The sequence below is a fragment of the Salmo salar genome, chromosome ssa18, assembly GCF_905237065.1.
Source record: "Salmo salar chromosome ssa18, Ssal_v3.1, whole genome shotgun sequence".
Taxonomy (NCBI): Eukaryota; Metazoa; Chordata; class Actinopteri; order Salmoniformes; family Salmonidae; genus Salmo; species Salmo salar.
In genome coordinates this window covers 50200924-50219489 of record NC_059459.1, presented here as the reverse complement: position 1 = coordinate 50219489, position 18566 = coordinate 50200924, and the positions used below count along the sequence as shown (strand labels likewise).

At 43.1% G+C, this 18566-nt stretch overlaps 1 protein-coding gene across 4 annotated transcripts in view; it reads right to left on the bottom strand.

The window, feature by feature from the left end:
* LOC106577456 (sodium/potassium/calcium exchanger 2) overlaps positions 1-18566 on the bottom strand; it is a 183332-nt gene that overhangs the window by 163722 nt on the left and 1044 nt on the right. For all 4 annotated transcript variants that reach the window (XM_014155447.2, XM_014155450.2, XM_014155448.2 and 1 more), the window contains exon 2: positions 16159-17247. In XM_014155447.2, the coding sequence (XP_014010922.1) occupies positions 16159-17073 (915 nt within the window). In that variant the 5' untranslated portion in view covers positions 17074-17247. The remainder of the gene's footprint in view (positions 1-16158; positions 17248-18566) is intronic.

The following is an 18566-nucleotide window of genomic DNA, read 5'->3' as shown; positions in this document are numbered from 1 at the left end:
TTTCTTTGTTAAAATCCCCAGCTACAATAAATGCAGCCTCAGGATATGTGGTTTCCAGTTTGCATAAAGTCCAGTGAAGTTCTTTAAGGGCCGTCGTGGTATCCACTTGGGGGGATATAGACCACTGTGGCTATTATTGACAAATTCTCTCGGGAGATAGTACGGTCGGCATTTGATTGAGATATTCTAGGTCGGGTAAACAGAAGGACTTTAGTTCCTCCTGTATGTTATCACAGTTACACCATAAGTCGTTAACCTCTCTAGGGTATGTGGGACGAAATCGTCCCACCTAGTCAACAGCCAGTGGAATCGAGTGGCGCGATATTCAAATACCTTAACCTGTTAGGGCTAGGGGGCAGCATTTGCACGTCTGGATAAAAAAAATGTACCCGATTTAATCTGGTTACTAATCCTACCCAGTAACTAGAATATGCATATACTTATTATATATGGATAGAAAACACTCTAAAGTTTCTAAAACTGTTTGAATGGTGTCTGTGAGTATAACAGAACTCATTTGGCAGGCAAAACCCTGAGACATTTTCTGACAGGAAGTGGATACCTGATGTGTTGTATTGACTTTAAACCTATCCCATTGAAAAGCACAGGGGCTGAGGAATATTTTGGCACTTCCTATTGCTTCCACTAGATGTCACCAGCCTTTACAAAGTGTTTTGAGTCTTCTGGAGGGAGATCTGACCGAACAAGAGCCATGGAACGATGATGTCCCATTAGACACCTGGCGCGCGAGTTCATGTTGGGTACCCTCGTTCCAATACGTTATAAAAGAGTATGCATTCGTCCACCTTGAATATTATTCATGTTCTGGTTAAAAAAGGCCCTAATGATTTATGCTATACAACGTTTGACATGTTTGAACGAACGTAAATATATTTTTTCCCCTCGTTCATGACGAGAAGTCCGGCTGGCTTAGATCATGTGCTAACAAGACGGAGATTTTTGGACATAAATGATGAGCTTTTTTGAACAAAACTACATTCGTTATGGACCTGTGATACCTGGAAGTGACATCTGATGAAGAGAATCAAAGGTAATGGATTATTTACATAGTATTTTCGATTTTAGATCTCCCCAACATGACGTCTAGTCTGTATCGCAACACGTATTTTTCTGGGCGCAGTGCTCAGATTATTGCAAAGTGTGATTTCCCAGTAAGGTTATTTTTAAATCTGGCAAGTTGATTGCGTTCAAGAGATGTAAATCTATAATTCTTTAAATGACAATATAATATTTTCCCAATGTTTTCTAATTTTAATTATTTAATTTGTGACGCTGACTTGACTGCCGGTTATTGGAGGGAAACGATTTCCTCAACATCAATGCCATAGTAAAACGCTGTTTTTGGATATAAATATGAACTTGATAGAACTAAAAATGCATGCATTGTCTAACATAATGTCCTAGGAGTGTCATCTGATGGAGATTGTAAAAGGTTAGTGCATCATTTTAGCTGGTTTTATGGTTTTGGTGACCCTGTCTTTGAATCGACAAAACATTACACACAAATCTTGTAAATGTACTGTCCTAACATACTCTAAATTTATGCTTTCGCCGTAAAACCTTTTTGAAATCGTAAAACGTGGTTAGATTAAGGAGATGTTTATCTTTCAAAGGGTGTAAAATAGTTGTATGTTTGAAAAATTTGAATTTTGACATTTATTTGGATTCAAATTTGCCGCTCTTGAAATGCACCTGCTGTTGATGGAGTGCACCACGGGTGGCACGCTAGCGTCCCACCTAGCCCATAGAGGTTAAATGCTATTACTTCAATTTCTCAAACATATGACTATTTTACACAATTTTAAAGACAAGACTCTCGTTAATCTAACCACATTGTCCGATTTCAAAAAGGCTTTACAACGAAAGCAAAACGTTAGATTATTTCAGGAGAGTACCCAGCCAGAAATAATCACACACCCATTTTTCAAGCTAGCATATAATGTCACAAAAACCAAAACCACAGCTAAATGCAGCACTAACCTTTGATCTTCATCAGATGACACTCCTAGGACATTATGTTATACAATACATGCATGTTTTGTTCAATCAAGTTCATATTTATATCAAAAACCAGCTTTTTACATTAGCATGTGACATTCAGAACTAGCAAACATACCGAAAACTTCCGGTGAATTTAGTAAATTACTCACGATAAACGTTCACAAAAAGCATAATTATTTTAAGAATTATAGATACAGAACTCCTTTATGCAATCGCGGTGTCAGATTCTAAAATTGCTTTTCGGCAAAAGCACATTTTGCAATATTCTGAGTAGATAGCCCGCCATCACGGGCTAGCTAATTTGACAACCACCAAGTTTGGCGTTCACTAAACTCAGAATTACTATAAGAAAAATTGTATTACCTTTGCTGTTCTTCGTCAGAATGCACTCCCAGGACTTCTACTTCATCCACAAATGTTGTTTTGGTTCAAAATAATCCATAGTTATGTTCAAATATCCTCTGTTTTGTTCTTGCGTTCAAGACACTATCCGAACGGTGACGCGCAGACGCGTATCGTGACAAAAAATTCAAAATATTCCATTACCGTACTTCGAAGCATGTCAAACGCTGTTTAAAATAAATTTTTATGCGATTTCTCGTAAAATAGCAATAATATTCCGATCGTTCAAAGACTGAAAATGTAAAATGGCCTCTTCACGTGCACACGCGCGCCCGTCTCATTGTTCTCAGATCGACCACTATCCAAATGCGCTACTGTTTTTCAGGCAGGGGCTGCAAAGTCATCATTCAACGTTCTGGCGCCTTCTGAGAGCCTATGGGAGCCTTAGAAAGTGTCACGTTACAGCAGAGATCCTCTGTTTTCGATAAAGAGAGTATAGAAGGCCAAGAAATGGTCAGAGAGGGCACTTCCTGTTTGGAATCTTCTCAGGTTTTGGCCTGCCATATGAGTTCTGTTATACTCAGACACCATTCAAACAGTTTTAGAAACTTTAGGGTGTTTTCTATCCAAATCAAACAATTATATGCATATTCTAGTTTCTGGGCAGTAGTAATAACCAGATTAAATCGGGTACGTTTTTTTATCCGGATGTGAAAATACTGCCCCCTACCCTAGAGAGGTTAATCATAAAACATATACCTCCACCCTTCTGCTTCCTGGAGATATGTATGTTCCTGTCGGCGCGATGTACTGAGAACCCAACCTGCTTTACAGAGTCAGACAGTATATCTCGAGAGAGCCATGTTTCCGTGAAGCAGAGTCTGTTACAATTCCTGGTGTCTCTCTGAAAAGCAACTCTCGCCTTGAGCTCATCAACTTTATTATCCGGATATTGGACATTAGCGAGTAAAATACTCAGGAGAGGTGGGTGGTGTGCATTCATCCTAAGTCGGACAAGAAGACCGCCTCGTACCTCTTCTCCGCCAGCGTTGTTTTAGGTCAGCCTCTGAAATAAGTTAAATTGCTCTGGCGAGAGCAAACAAAGGATCCGCTCCAGGGAAGTCGTAATCCTGGTCGTAATGCTGGAAGTTCTGGTGAGTTACCGCCGCTCTAATATCCAATAGTTCTTCCCGACACAAAATGATTCCTGAGCTAATAACGTAAAAAATAGCTAGTCACGATGCTGCCAACTCCGTCGGCGCCCTCATGTTAAAATAAAATAGAGGCTACATGATAGCTCATATCCACTGTAACATCCAAATACAACTACAGTTGATCATATCACTAATACCTACAGCTATATAATGAAGAAAAAACTGTAAAATGTAAAATTAAACATAAGAGATTCTCTCATTCAGGATCAAATCTGTCATTCTGCCCCTGAGCAAGGAAGTTAACCCACTGTTCCCCAGGCGCCGATGACGTGGATGTCGATTAAGGCAGCCCCCCACACCTCTGATTCAGAAAACAATTTCAGTTGAATGCTTTGAGTTGTACAATTGACTAGGTATCTTCTGTTCCCTTTTCCTTTCCTACACGTTGGTCTGTAGCCGGGGGGGAGGAAGGGGCATTACTCAGCAGACTGTGATAGGAAAGACTTAAATGTGCGATGACAGAGATGTGGAGCTGAGAGCAGACACAAGCAAGGTTGATAGACTTATCGGTCTCCTTTTTTGATTTGTTTTTGTTATTTTCTCCAGTAGTGTTATTCGGGTGCTCAGCATGCATTGCAGCTCAAGGTCAATCAAATCTCCTCTTTGCTCTGGAACTCCCTGTTGTAATTTTATGAGGTTTATTTCCCTCATTAGAAGCAGCCAAAGTCCAAAATACAAATTCAAGACCTCTTTACATTTTGAAAGCATTATTATTAGAATCTCCCTTCCTTGAAAGCTATGCAAATCTTTCAGTCTCTTGGATGTTCAATTCCTGGTATTATGTGACCTCTGATGAAATATCCTTTATGTACTTAAAGTAAATCCTGATTTAGTTTTTAAATACAGATTTCTGAGATAGTATCACCAAAATTCATTTCCATCTCGTGTCACAAAGTAACCTAAATCCATCAGGATAATCTCAACAACGGTATCAAATTGCTCTGGAATATATTCCCTTTGCCCTCCAGTGTCATTGAGGATAGTATTCTATACTCTGTAAAGTAATGCTTTGAATCAATGGATTTCTTATACATGCATATATCACAAAGAAGATACCAGTCATTCTTTGTGAATAAACCAAAAATATCTTACAGTATAATTTAACCTGTGGGAGTGTTTCAATCTTCTTAGAATTTCTTAATGAGAATGTCTGAGAGACAGATGGAATAAGATCATTGTACCACAGTAGCAATTCTGTGTACAGGTACCGCTCCTCCTTGCAATGAGGCTTGTAATCATCATGCGGAAGGTATTAAGGTTTTTCACAGTAAAGGCCTCCAAATAGGTGTTATTTATCATACTTTGAGGACTGAGATCTAACATATTTTGGATATCTGAAGAAGAAAAAAAATGCATTTTCAAAACAGACCATACTTTGAAGTATGGTTGGTAGGGATTCCATACATTTTCAGGGATTTGTTTGTCAAACTGGGACACATGTCCAGCTTAACCTAGAATGATACTGGCATTTTTATTCATCCCAAAAAGGAACACTTTATGGCAGCTTGGATGACGCAGACCAGTGTCATCTCAACAGAAGAACACTTTTGAAGTCTGAAAACATCTGAGAAACTTTTTGTCGTGTCATGTCCCTGGAGGAATATGGAGGAAAAACTGCTTTATTTTGTTGTGGAAAAAGCTAAATATGTAATTATTTTTACAAGAAGGTTGGTACAGGCTGTAGTAATTAAATGAAAAATCAGAAAAAGAAAGACAAAGAAAGTGGAGACTCTTTTGGGTAATTTGAGTTAAAAAAAAGAAATGCTAAATGTCAGTGTTTTCCTCAGACGTTTTTATTTGCACGTCAAGCAAATAACCTGTAGAGGGAGTCCAGGGAGCTCTGACTGCATTTTCAAAATACTTTTGTATTTATTTATTTTAACTTAACTAGGCAAGTCAGTTAAGAACAAATTCTTATTTATAATGACGGCCTACCAAAAGGAAAAAGACCTCTTGCGGGGGACGGGGGCTGGGATTAAAAATAAAAATGAATGAAATAAAAATATAGGACAAAACATCACGAGAAGAGAGACAACACTGCATAAAGAGGTACCTAAGACAACATAGCAGCAACACAGCATGGTAGCAACATATCATGGCCACAACATGGTAGCAGCACAAAACAGGGTACAAACATTATTGGGCACAGACAACACAAAGGGCAAGAAGGTAGAGACAACAATACATCACGCAAAGCCGTCACAACTGTCAGTAAAAGTGTCCACGATGGAGTCCTTGAATGAAGAAATGGAGATAAAACTGTCCAGTTTAAGTGTTTGTTGCAGCTTGTTCCAGTCGCAAGCTGCAGCGAACTGAAAAGACGAGCGACCAAGGGATGTGTGTGCTTTGGGGACCTTTAACAGAATGTGACTGGCAGAATGGGTGTTGTATGTGGAGGATGAGGTCTGCAGTAGATATCTCAGATATGGGGGTGGGGCCTAAGAGGGTTTTATAAATAAGCATCAACCAGTGGGTCTTAGGACGGATATACAGAGATGACCAGTTTACAGAAGAGTATAGAGTGCAGTGATGTGATGTGTCCGATAAGGAGCAATGGTGACAAATCTGATAGCCGAATTGTAAAGAAAATGTAACTACTCGAGATTTCCTTTACCTGCCGATCTATAAATTACGTCTCCGTAACCTAGCATGGGTAGGATGGTCATCTGAATCAGGGTTAGTTTGGCAGCTGGGGTGAAAGAGGAGCGATTTACGATAGAGGAAACCTTGATATGTGCTGAGAGAAGGACAGTGTACCGTCTAGCCATACTCCCAAGTACTTGTATGAGGTGACTACCTCATGTAGTAATCACAACTGTGGGGAGAGGGGCATTCTTCTAACAAAACCACATTACCTTTTTTTTGGAGGTGTTCAGAACAAGGTGAAGGGTAGAGAAAGCCTGATGGACACTAAGAAAGCTTTGTTGTAGAGCATTTAACACAAAATCCGTATTGGTTGTACAATTTATCATAAATCTAAAACTACTTGAAATCCCACTCAGAAAATTGTGTATTCAATTGAGTACAGCATGTAAAGCCATATATAGTGCCTTTGGAAAGTATTCAGACCCCTTGACTTTTTCCACATTTTGTTACGTTAAAGCCATATTCTAAAATGAATTAAATAAAAAACAATCCTCATCAATTTACACACAATAACCCATAATGACAAAGCGAAAAGTTTTTTTTTTTTTTACAAATGTACTACAAATAAAAACATACCTTACTTAAGTATTCAGACCCTTTGCTATGAGACTTGAAATTTAGCTCAGATGCATCCTGTTTCCACCGATTATCCTTGATGTTTCTACAACTTAATTGGAGTCCACCTGTGGTAAATTCAATTGATTGGACATGAAAGGCACACACCTGTCAATATAAGGTCCCACAATTGACAGTGCATGTTAGAGCAAAAATCAAGCCATGAGGTCGAAGGAATTGTCCGTAGAGCTCCGAGGCAGGATTGTGTCGAGGCACCGATCTGAGGAAGGATACCAAACAATTTCTGCAGCATTGAAGGTCCCCAAGAACACAATGCCTCCATCATTCTTAAATGGAAGAAGTTTGGAACCACCAAGACTCTTCCTAGAGCTGGCCGCCCAGACAAACTGAGCAATCACGGAAAAACTGAAATGGTCAACCCGCACAGACAGTGTGGTGAAGGCACAACAGCGTCTCTTCAACCTTAGGAGGCTGAAGAAATTTGGCTTGTCACCTAAAACCCTCAACTTTTACAGATGCACAATTGAGAGCATGCTGTCGAGCTGTATCACCGCCTGGTACGACAACTGCACCGCAAGGCTCTCCAGAGAGTGGTGCGGTCTGCACAACGCATCACCACGGGAAAAATACCTGCCCTCCAAGACACCTACAGCACCTGATGTCACAAGAAGGTGAAATAGAACATCAAGGACAACATCCACCCGATCCACTGCCTGTTCACCCTGCGACCATCCAGAAGGCGAGGTCAGTACAGGTGCATCAACACTGGGACCGAGAGACTGAAAAACACTTTCTATATCAAGGCCATCAGACTGTTAAACAACCATTACTAACACAGAGAGGCTGCTGCCTATATACAGACTTGAAATAAATAAATGTATCACTAGTCACTTTAATAATAATCCTATTTTAACAATGTTTACATGTCCTGCATTTCTCATCTCATATGTAAATGCAGCAAAAAAGGAAATGTCCCTTTTTCAGAAACCTGTCTTTCAAAGATAATTCGTAAAAATCCAAATAACTTCACAGATCTTCATTGTAAAGGGTTAACACTGTTTCCCATGCTTGTTCAATGAACCATGAAAAATGATGAGCATGCACCTGTGGAACAGTCGTTAGGGCACTAACAGCTTGCAGACGGTAGGCAATTAAGGTCACAGGTATGAAAACTTAGGACACCAAAGAGGCCTTTCTACTGACTCTGAAAAACACAAAAAGAAAGATGCCCAGGGTCCCTGCTCATCTGTGTGAATGTGCCTTAAGCATGCTGCAAGGAGGCATGAGGACTGCAGATGTGGCCAGGGCAATAAATTGCAATGTCCGTACTGTGAGATGCCTAAGACAGCGCTACAGGGAGACAGGACGGACAGCCGATCGTCCTCGCAGTGGCAGACCACGTGTAACAACACCTGCACAGGATCGGTACATCCGAACATCACACGTGCGGGAAAGGATGAAAACAACAACTGCCCGTGTTACTCCAGGAACACTAGCCCTCACCCTCCGATCCAACAGGTCCCAGACGTGCTCAATGGGATTGAGATCCGGGCTGTTCGCTGGCCATGGCAGAACACTGACATTCCTGTCTTGCAGGAAATCACACACAGAACGAGCAGTATGGCTGGTGGATTTGTGCCCATAGGTGACGTTGTTGCCAGTGATGTCTGCTGAGGACCTGCCTTACTACAAGCCCTCAGTCCAGTCTCTCTCAGCCTATTGTGGACAGTCTGAGCTCAGTGTAGCGAAATGCTTGGGCTTCTGGAACTAGAAGCCCAAGCATTTCACTACACTTGCAATAACATCTGCTAACCACGTGTATGTGACCAATAAAATTTGATTTGATTTTTGATTTGACATCTCTGGAGAGACCTGCAAATAGCTGTGCAGCAACAATCCCCATCCAACCTGACCGAGCTTGAAAGGATTTGCAAATGTAGTAGAGTGATGTTGTTCCCCTAGATTATGCACCAAGTTGCGCACAAGGACAGTTCAATTAGGCCAGGTCAAGAGGGGATGTTAATAACAATAATAATAATTCAATGTGTTTTCTTTATTTAATTACAGCAGCATAGTTAATGTTATTTTTCGGTGTACAAACATTTTTTGATATCTATATTGTAAATACACCTAATTGTAAAAGTTTGTATATTTTGGTTTGGTCCATCGCGGGTTATCCGTACTTACTTACCCTTTTATCGTTCTCTTTTGCCGGACCTTCAGCTAGCAAGGTATGTTGTCCTTGGCGCCGTAATTTGGCAATATAAAACTGTGGTAAAGTTACATAAAGTGCTGTTACGCAACTATAGGTTTTGTTACAATGTGAACAAAGTCATCATTAACCCACTGCTAGCTAGCCAACCGTTACCGACTAGCAGCGCTGTAGATACTAATACTTTACAACGGAACGATTTGAGTAGTGTTAGCTAGCTAGCTACTTAGTTGTCTTTGTCATAGCTTGATAATTGTGTAGTTTAGTAATTACCGAGGTTAGCTAGCCAGCCATCGAGGTCAGCTAGCCAGCTATTTCCGTCCCCCGCGACGCCATTTTTCCTAACCCAGCCAACTATTACCGACGAGCAGCATTGTAGAAACTAAATACATACAAGGAACGTCTTGATTAGTGTTATGTTAGCTAGCTAGCTACAAAGTTGCTTTGTATCATGACAAGGTGTAGTACTGAAACTATCGAGGTTACCTAGCCAGCTTCACGTTCAAAGTCAACAACGCAGCCACTGCTAGCTAGCCTACTCCACCAGCCAGCAGTACTGTATCATTTTAGTCAATAAGATTTTTGCAACGTAAGCTTAACTTTCTGAACATTCGAGACGTGTAGTCCACTTGTCATTCTAATCTCCTTTGCATTAGCATAGCCTCTTCTGTAGCTTGTCTACTATGTGTCTGTCTATCCCTGTTCTCTCCCCTCTGCACAGGCCATACAAACGCTCCACACCGCGTGGCCGCTGCCACTCTAACCTGGTGGTCCCAGCGCGCACGACCCACGTGGAGTTCCAGGTCTCCGGCAGCCTCTGGAACTGCCGGTCTGCGGCCAACAAGGCTGAGTTCATCTCAGCCTATGCTACCCTCCAGTCCCTAGACTTCCTGGCGCTGACGGAAACATGGATTACCACAGATAACACTGCTACTCCTACTGCTCTCTCCTCGTCTGACTACGTGTTCTCGCATACCCCTAGAGCATGGGTGTCAAACTCTGGCCCGTGCCCGCGAGACAATACCAAATTACTACTAGAGCTGGCCCGCCGGTATTATACAGCGCATTCACAGCTAATACTACGAATCCCATAATGCTCTGCTGTTGTTTTCGCGCGCCAATCAGGACAGGACCCAGAAACGCCCTCTCCTCTGTGACAGTAGTCATAGCAACATAGACGCTACAACTGTCAGCGCGCTATCCCTTCCCAAAAATGGCGAAAAGAAAGGCAGAAAACAGGAGCTTTCTGGACAAGTGGGAGGCAGAATATCTGTTTACATATGTAAAAGACAAACCTGTTTGTCTTGTTTGTGGAGTCAACGTGGCTGTAAGTAAGGAGTACAACATTAGACGACACTATGAAACGAAACACCATGACAAATACAAGGACCTGGACATGACTCAAAGGAGCCAGAAAGTAGAGGAGATGAAAAGAAGTTTGGTTTCACAACAGAATATGTTCAAAAAAGCCACATCACAAAGTGAGGCTGCTGTAAAGGCTAGTTATATAGTGGCAGCAGAGATCGCAAAATCAGCCCGGCCCTTTAATGAGGGAGAGTTCGTGAAAAAGTGCATGATGAAAGTTTGTGACCTCGTATGCCCAGAGAAAAAGCAAGCATTTTCAAACGTGAGCCTGAGCAGGAACACAGTAGCTGATCGCACATGTGATCTTGCCACCAATCTGTATGACCAGCTGATGGAAAAGGGAAAAGATTTCGTTGCGTTCTCCCTCGCTGTGGATGAGAGCTGCGACGCATCTGATACTGCTCAGCTGTCAGTCTTCATCCGTGGAGTATTATCATTTTATTTGTAAAATTATTAGCCAGTGGAAAAAGTACGATTTTTATTAAAATTTTATTTATTTAATAAATGAATGCCATTGATGTGTTTTTTTCATTTGAAATTCGATTTTGCATGTCTCCACTATTAAATTATATATTGTATGGTAATAAGCGATGCTTGTTCAATATTCAATGTTAAAGCAAAACTTGTTTGGGTCCATATTAAAAGGTTCATTTGTTCAATGTTGGCCCGCGACTTTGTTCAGGTTTTACATTTTGGCCCACTGGGTATTTGAGTTTGACACCCCTGCCCTAGAACATCGAGCCAGCGGGGTGGTGGCACTGGAATCCTCATCTCTCCCAAGTGGACATTCTCTCTTTCTCCCCTGACCCATCTGTCTATCTCCTCATTTGAATTCCATGCTGTCACAGTTACCAGCCCTTTCAAGCTTAACATCCTTATCATTTATCGCCCTCCAGGTTCCCTTGGAGAGTTCATCAATGAGCTTGACGCCTTGATAAGTTCCTTTCCTGAGGATGGCTCACCTCTCACAGTTCTGGGTGACTTTAACCTCCCCACGTCTACCTTTGACTCATTCCTCTCTGCCTCCTTCTTTCTACTCCTCTCCTCTTTTGACCTCACCCTCTCACCTTCCCCCCCTACTCACAAGGCAGGCAATACGCTTGACCTCATCTTTACTAGATGCTGTTCTTCCACTAATCTCATTGCAACTCCCCTCCAAGTCTCCGACCACTACCTTGTATCCTTTTCCCTCTCGCTCTCATCCAACACTTCTCACTCTGCCCCTACTCGGATGGTATTGCGCCGTCCCAACCTTCGCTCTCTCTCTCCCGCTACTCTCTCCTCTTCCATCCTATCATCTCTTCCCTCTGCTCAAACCTTCTCCAACCTATCTCCTGATTCTGCCTCCTCAACCCTCCTCTCCTCCCTCTCTGCATCCTTTGATTTCCTCTGTCCCCTATCCTCCAGGCCGGCTCGGTCCTCCCCTCCTGCTCCGTGGCTCGACGACTCACTGCGAGCTCACAGAACAGGGCTCCGGGCAGCCGAGCGGAAATGGAGGAAAACTCGCCTCCCCTGCGGACCTGGCATCCTTTCACTCCCTCCTCTCTACATTTTCCTCTTCTGTCTCTGCTGCTAAAGCCACTTTCTACCACTCTAAACTCCAAGCATCTGCCTCTAACCTTAGGAAGCTCTTTGCTACCTTCTCCTCCCTCCTGAATCCTCCTCCCCCTTCCCCCCCTCCTCCCTCTCTGCGGCTGACTTCGTCAACCAATTTGAAAAGAAGGTTGACGACATCCGATCCTCGTTTGCTAAGTCAAACGACACCGCTGGTCCTGCTCACACTGCCCTACCCTGTGCTTTGACCTCTTTCTCCCCTCTCTCTCCAGATGAAATCTCGCGTCTTGTGACGGCCGGCCACCCAACAACCTGCCCACTTGACCCTATCCCCTCCTCTCTTCTCCAGACCATTTCCGGAGACCTTCTCCCCTACCTCACCTCGCTCATCAACTCATCCTTGACCGCTGGCTACGTCCCTTCCGTCTTCAAGAGAGCGAGAGTTGCACCCCTTCTGAAGAAACCTACACTCGATCCCTCCGATGTCAACAACTACAGACCAGTATCCCTTCTTTCCTTTCTCTCCAAAACTCTTGAACGTGCCGTCCTTGGCCAGCTCTCTTGCTATCTCTCTCAGAATGACCTTCTTGATCCTAATCAGTCAGGTTTCAAGACTGGGCATTCAACTGAGACTGCTCTTCTCTGTGTCACGGAGGCTCTCCACACCGCTAAAGCTAACTCTCTCTCCTCTGCTCTCATCCTTCTAGACCTATCTGCTGCCTTTGATACTGTGAACCATCAGATCCTCCTCTCCACCCTCTCCGAGCTGGGCATCTCCGGCGCGGCCCACGCTTGGATTGCGTCCTACCTGACAGGTCGCTCCTACCAGGTGGCGTGGCGAGAATCTGTCTCCGCACCACGTGCTCTCACCACTGGTGTCCCCCAGGGCTCTGTTCTAGGCCCACTCCTATTCTCGCTATACACCAAGTCACTTGGCTCTGTCATATCCTCACATGGTCTCTCATATCATTGCTATGCAGATGACACACAATTAATCTTCTCCTTTCCCCCTTCTGACAACCAGGTGGCGAATCGCATCTCTACATGTCTGGCAGACATATCAGTGTGGATGACGGATCACCACCTCAAGCTGAACCTCGGCAAGACGGAGCTGCTCTTCCTCCCGGGGAAGGACTGCCCGTTCCATGATCTCGCCATCACGGTTGACAACTCCCTTGTGTCCTCCTCCCAGAGTGCTAAGAGCCTCGGCGTGACCCTGGACAACACCCTGTCGTTCTCCACTAACATCAAGGCGGTGACCCGATCCTGTAGGTTCATGCTCTACAACATTCGCAGAGTACGACCCTGCCTCACACAGGAAGCGGCGCAGGTCCTAATCCAGGCACTTGTCATCTCCCGTCTGGATTACTGCAACTCGTTGTTGGCTGGGCTCCCTGCTTGTGCCATTAAACCCCTACAACTCATCCAGAACGCCGCAGCCCGTCTGGTGTTCAACCTTCCCAAGTTCTCTCACGTCACCCCGCTCCTCCGCTCTCTCCACTGGCTTCCAGTTGAAGCTCGCATCCGCTACAAGACCATGGTGCTTGCCTACGGAGCTGTGAGGGGAACGGCACCTCCGTACCTTCAGGCTCTGATCAGGCCCTACACTCAAACAAGGGCACTGCGTTCATCCACCTCTGGCCTGCTCGCCTCCCTACCTCTGAGGAAGCACAGTTCCCGCTCAGCCCAGTCAAAACTGTTCGCTGCTCTGGCACCCCAATGGTGGAACAAGCTCCCTCACAACGCCAGGACAGCAGAGTCAATCACCACCTTCCGGAGACACCTGAAACCCCACCTCTTTAAGGAATACCTAGGATAGGATAAAGTAATCCCTCTAACCCCCCCCCTTAAAAGATTTAGATGCACTATTGTAAAGTGGTTGTTCCACTGGATATTATAAGGTGAATGCACCAATTTGTAAGTCGCTCTGGGTAAGAGCGTCTGCTAAATGACTTAAATGTAAATGTAAATGTAAACAATTATAAAGATTTATGTTAACAACTTTCACCAAGCTCGCTAATTAGGGTACCTATTGTAACTCGGGAGTATTTGGGACCGTGTTTGAGTGAGTTGCTATGTGCTCACGCAGGTGCCCGAGAGCTGTGACTGCACCGAGGGCTAACATATTGTGTGTTGTCTCTTCGTGTGCAGGTATGTCTTTTATTTTGTTCCGAATATGTTGTATATCATTTTAATTGTATAGTGTGCTGTTGGGCACTGGAAGTATGTATGCAGTTCCCGCTCTTTTGCCGGACCTTCAGCTAGCAAGGTGCCCGAGAGCTGTGACTGCACCGAGGGCTAACATATTGTGTGTTGTCTCTTCGTGTGCAGGTCGAATAAAAATGATTCTACCAACAGAATTCCAGTTGTGGCAGTGTCCTAAATAAAAATACACAACGCAGAACGAACCACGCTACACAGAGAAGAATGTGAGAACCTCCCCAAATACAGGTGTGCCAAGCTTCATGCCCAAGAAGACTCGAGGCTGTAATCACTGCCAAAGGTGCTTCAACAAAGTACTGAGTAAAGGGTTTGAATACTTACATAAATTAGCAAACATTTCTAAAATCCTGTTGTTGCTTTGTCATTATGGGGTAGTGTGTGTAGATTTGAGGGGGAAAAAACGATTTAATACATTTTAGAATGCTTTAACCTACCAAAATGTGGAAAAAGTCAAGGGGTCTGAATACTTTCCGAAGGCACTGTAATTGAGCACAATTTTAAAGAGGTATTATGAAATATAACGTTTTAATTTCAGAGCTCAGGGTAAGCATTCAAAGCATTCAAACGACACCTGCTGACTGAAGTTCATGGACTGGGCAAGCCCAAAATTGTATAAATATCGAAACCAATTAGTCAGTCAACTCAGGAAGAAACCTGAAATTCCAATTCAATAAGTGAAAAAAGGACCATTTTCAATTATTTCCTAATAAACTGAAAAGAAAAAGTTATTTTAAAATGTTTTTCATTTTAAATGTTAGATTCAAATCACTTCCTGATGGCAAAGGTGTATAAAGATGGAGGAATTCAGATATGACATCATTGTTTTAGCACTACCCACAGACTTTATTAACTATAGCGACATGGTTCAATGTGCCAATAAATCAGCACAATGTACTTTTTATTTTTTTTGCCATCTTTGAGTTGGGATCAAGTTTACTATGCTAATGCAGGTACAAAAAAAAGAGTAATGGAGAACACTGTATTATACAGTGAACTTAGCACATTAGGCATTTGTGGTAAGTGCATGTGAGCTGCCATCTTTATACATGTCCGCCATATACAGTACCAGTCAAAAGTTTGGATACATCTACTCATTCTAGGGATTTTTCCTTTATTTTTACTATTTTCTACATTGTGGAATAATAGTGAAGACAAAAACTATGAAATAACACATATGGATGTGATTTGACCATGAAGGCCTGATTCACGCAGTCTCCTCTGAATGTAGAAAATAGTAAAAATAAAGAGAACCCCTTGAATGAGTAGGTGTGTCTAAACTTTTGACTGGTACTGTATACATTTTTTTACCTTTTTAACAAGGAAAGTCAGTTATGAACAAATTCTTATTTACAATGATGGCCTACCAGCCAAACCGTAACCCGTATGACACTGGGCCAATTGTGCGCCGCCCTATGGGACTCCCAATCACTGACAGTTGCGGTACAGCCTGGAATCAAACCAGGGTCTGTAGTGACGCCTCTAGCACTGAGATGTAGTGTGTTTGACTGCTGTGCCACTCGAGAGCACCATTCGGGAGTACTGTATATATTTTGGGTATAATATGTATATTTATGTTGTATATACAGGGCACATTTGTCTTCCCTGTTAAAATAAAGGTAAAATTAAACAATTAAATACAAAAATTGACTTTGGTTTGAATTCATTTATATACTGTATGTTACCAGGCAACGGATAGACTTGACTTTTTATGGGATACAACATAGGCCACTGCGCTGCTCAGGAGCCCCCCCTAAGTCACTGCATCTCAGTACAAGAGGCGTCACTGCAGTACGTGGTTCGAATTCAGGCTACATCACATCCAGCTGTGATTGGGCGGCGCACAATTGGCCCAGCGTCACCGGGGTAGGCACTACATCCCTTGTGATCTGAGATTCTAACCGCTAGATTGAAATGGTCACATTAATTTGAAAGGGAGGCAGAGGAAATGTTGAAGCTCTGAGGGGAAAGAGGGATAAAGAAAAATATATAGGGAAATACACTCACCTTCGGCTGAACCTCCACCTCCACCACTTGATTCTTGTTCATGCAGCCTTTCACAAAGCCCTCAACATTGCTGTTGAACTTCATAAAGATCACATAGGTGGCATAGGCTGAGAGCAGAGCAATACTTTCCCAGTAGGAGATGTAGTTATCCAGGAAGAAACATATGAGCATGATCAGGTCCATGATGTAGAAGGAGACGTCACGGAAGAGGGGCCACCAGGTCAGATTGAGGATCTCCCTGGAGAAGATGGCACACATTCCAATGACGAAGAGAATGTTGAAGACAGCTGAGCCCACAATGGTTCCGATGCCCACATTGCTGTGGGAGATGAATACGCCGATGACAGAAGTGAAAAGCTCGGGCGCCGACCCGCCTGCCGCCATGAAGGTGGCCCCCGCCACGTCATCAGAGATGGCCAGCTTCTCTGTGATGACTGTCAGAGCGGGCACGAAGAATTCATCACACACAATGGCTAAAGATATGAACATGTACAGCATCCCAAACATGTGGAGCACCACAGCACCCTGGCGCCTCTCTTCCAGAGTGAACAGGTCCGTGGGGTAGTCCCCCTGGCTCTCGTTGCCGTCTGCCGAAGACCTCATGGCCACGGGCATGTTGGCTGAGACATTGGGATCCCTTTGGTGCTGGGTGGAAAGTAGAGTCCTGTGGGGAGCAGGACCAGACTGAAGGAGGGCCTCTTGAGGCAGGAGCAGCTCCAAGTGGGTCCCTGAGCTCCATGTCAAGGCGCTGAAGGAAAAGGAGATGGCGCTTATGGCTACCAGGCTGAACACAAAACCCAGGATTCGTATGGGCCTCAGCTTTCTAAGCAGGTTCTGGTGACGGTGCCTCTTACACGTTGCATCCAGAAAGGGCCTTTGCACCACCATATCCAAGCAGGGTTGGTCCAAACCCATCACTGTGATGTGCTGTGTGTGTTTCTATACTCTCAATGGTTGGCTGGAAAGAGGGTGAGCTGGTTTTTGTTACCAGACACAACGCATGGTGCTGCCGTGGGCTTCAAACAACATGGGAGTATTCCTGAAGCTTTCCAGGGTCTGGCTTGCCAAGCGATGTCTTCATAATAGCCTCTAAAAACAAGATTTGAATAGAAATTGAAAAGAAAAAGAAAAGGAGGAAGCTTCAACATGTAGAATTTACACACAGCAACAAACTATTAGCTGTCACATGCCTACCTCAATTCTGTAGTGGATTTAACACCACAATGTAGCCTAGTCCTGACCATGGTTAATCCAATTTCCTTGAAGATTTTTTTTTACATTTCAATGTTCTGATGTTTCATTGTGGTATTAAGGCCTATGCTATGATAGATATACAGGCAATACATGGGTTCAGAGGCAGAGAAATTGAGGGAATATCTATATCCTACTTTTCAGAAACATGCAAATAACATTGAGAAAAAAAATCTTCAAATGTTTGAATTCATAATAGACTAATCATTGCTTGTCACATGCATTGTAAATTACACCCAGATATTTAAGTGATAAGGCCCGAGATGCCAGTGTTTGGAGAATACATTGGCACGGGGTTGTTAAACCGAGCAAAAATGTATCCTCCAAACATCACCTTTGAGGGCATTATCGCTTTTATACAACGAGTTACCAACATATTCAAATCACTTCAAACTGAAGCTGGAAAGACTGCAAACTATCTGCACTTCGTTTAGTTTTAGCTTTTTTTAATTGACATTTCGTTGTATATATCCATAAAAATTATACCAGCTGATTCATGATTTCGACGGGTTGAGAAAAACTGCATGCCTGGCTCCCGACACATTCATTACTATGGAACAGCTGAAGATCAAATTTGAATATTGAAACGATGTTGCAAATGTCAGAGAGACAGACAGCAAGGTTTATACAAATCTCTGCTGTTGAAAAATAAATGTTAGGCTAAAAGAAATGTGAGAATGTTTAAATGCTTTTTATAGAGAAGTTTATACATTTCCTGGCTGGGTTGATGAGACAGCGGATTGCGCAGTCAGATGGTAATTTGTGGAATAGACACCGGCTGGAATGCGGTTTTAACCAACCAGCATTCAGGATTAGACCCACCAGTTGTATAAAGGCTAATAATAACATGAAAAACAGGTAGCCTATTTCCTCTGAAAAATATAGATGATACTACATATTAATAGGGACAGGAATGTATGTACTGTAGTTACCATCCTATGTATGTGAAAAGTGGAAACAATTCACCAATTTGGCCTACTCGGATAGAGAGGATTCATTGGAAAATATTTATAATAAAGATTAACCCTACTAATGGTATGGTATCCAGGTAGAATTGTTGCAAAAAAACAAATTCCACAAAATTATAGGCCTACTCGGTATGTGATGCATCAAATGCCCCAGACCTAAAAACGAACTTCAATGGCACCTTTATAACG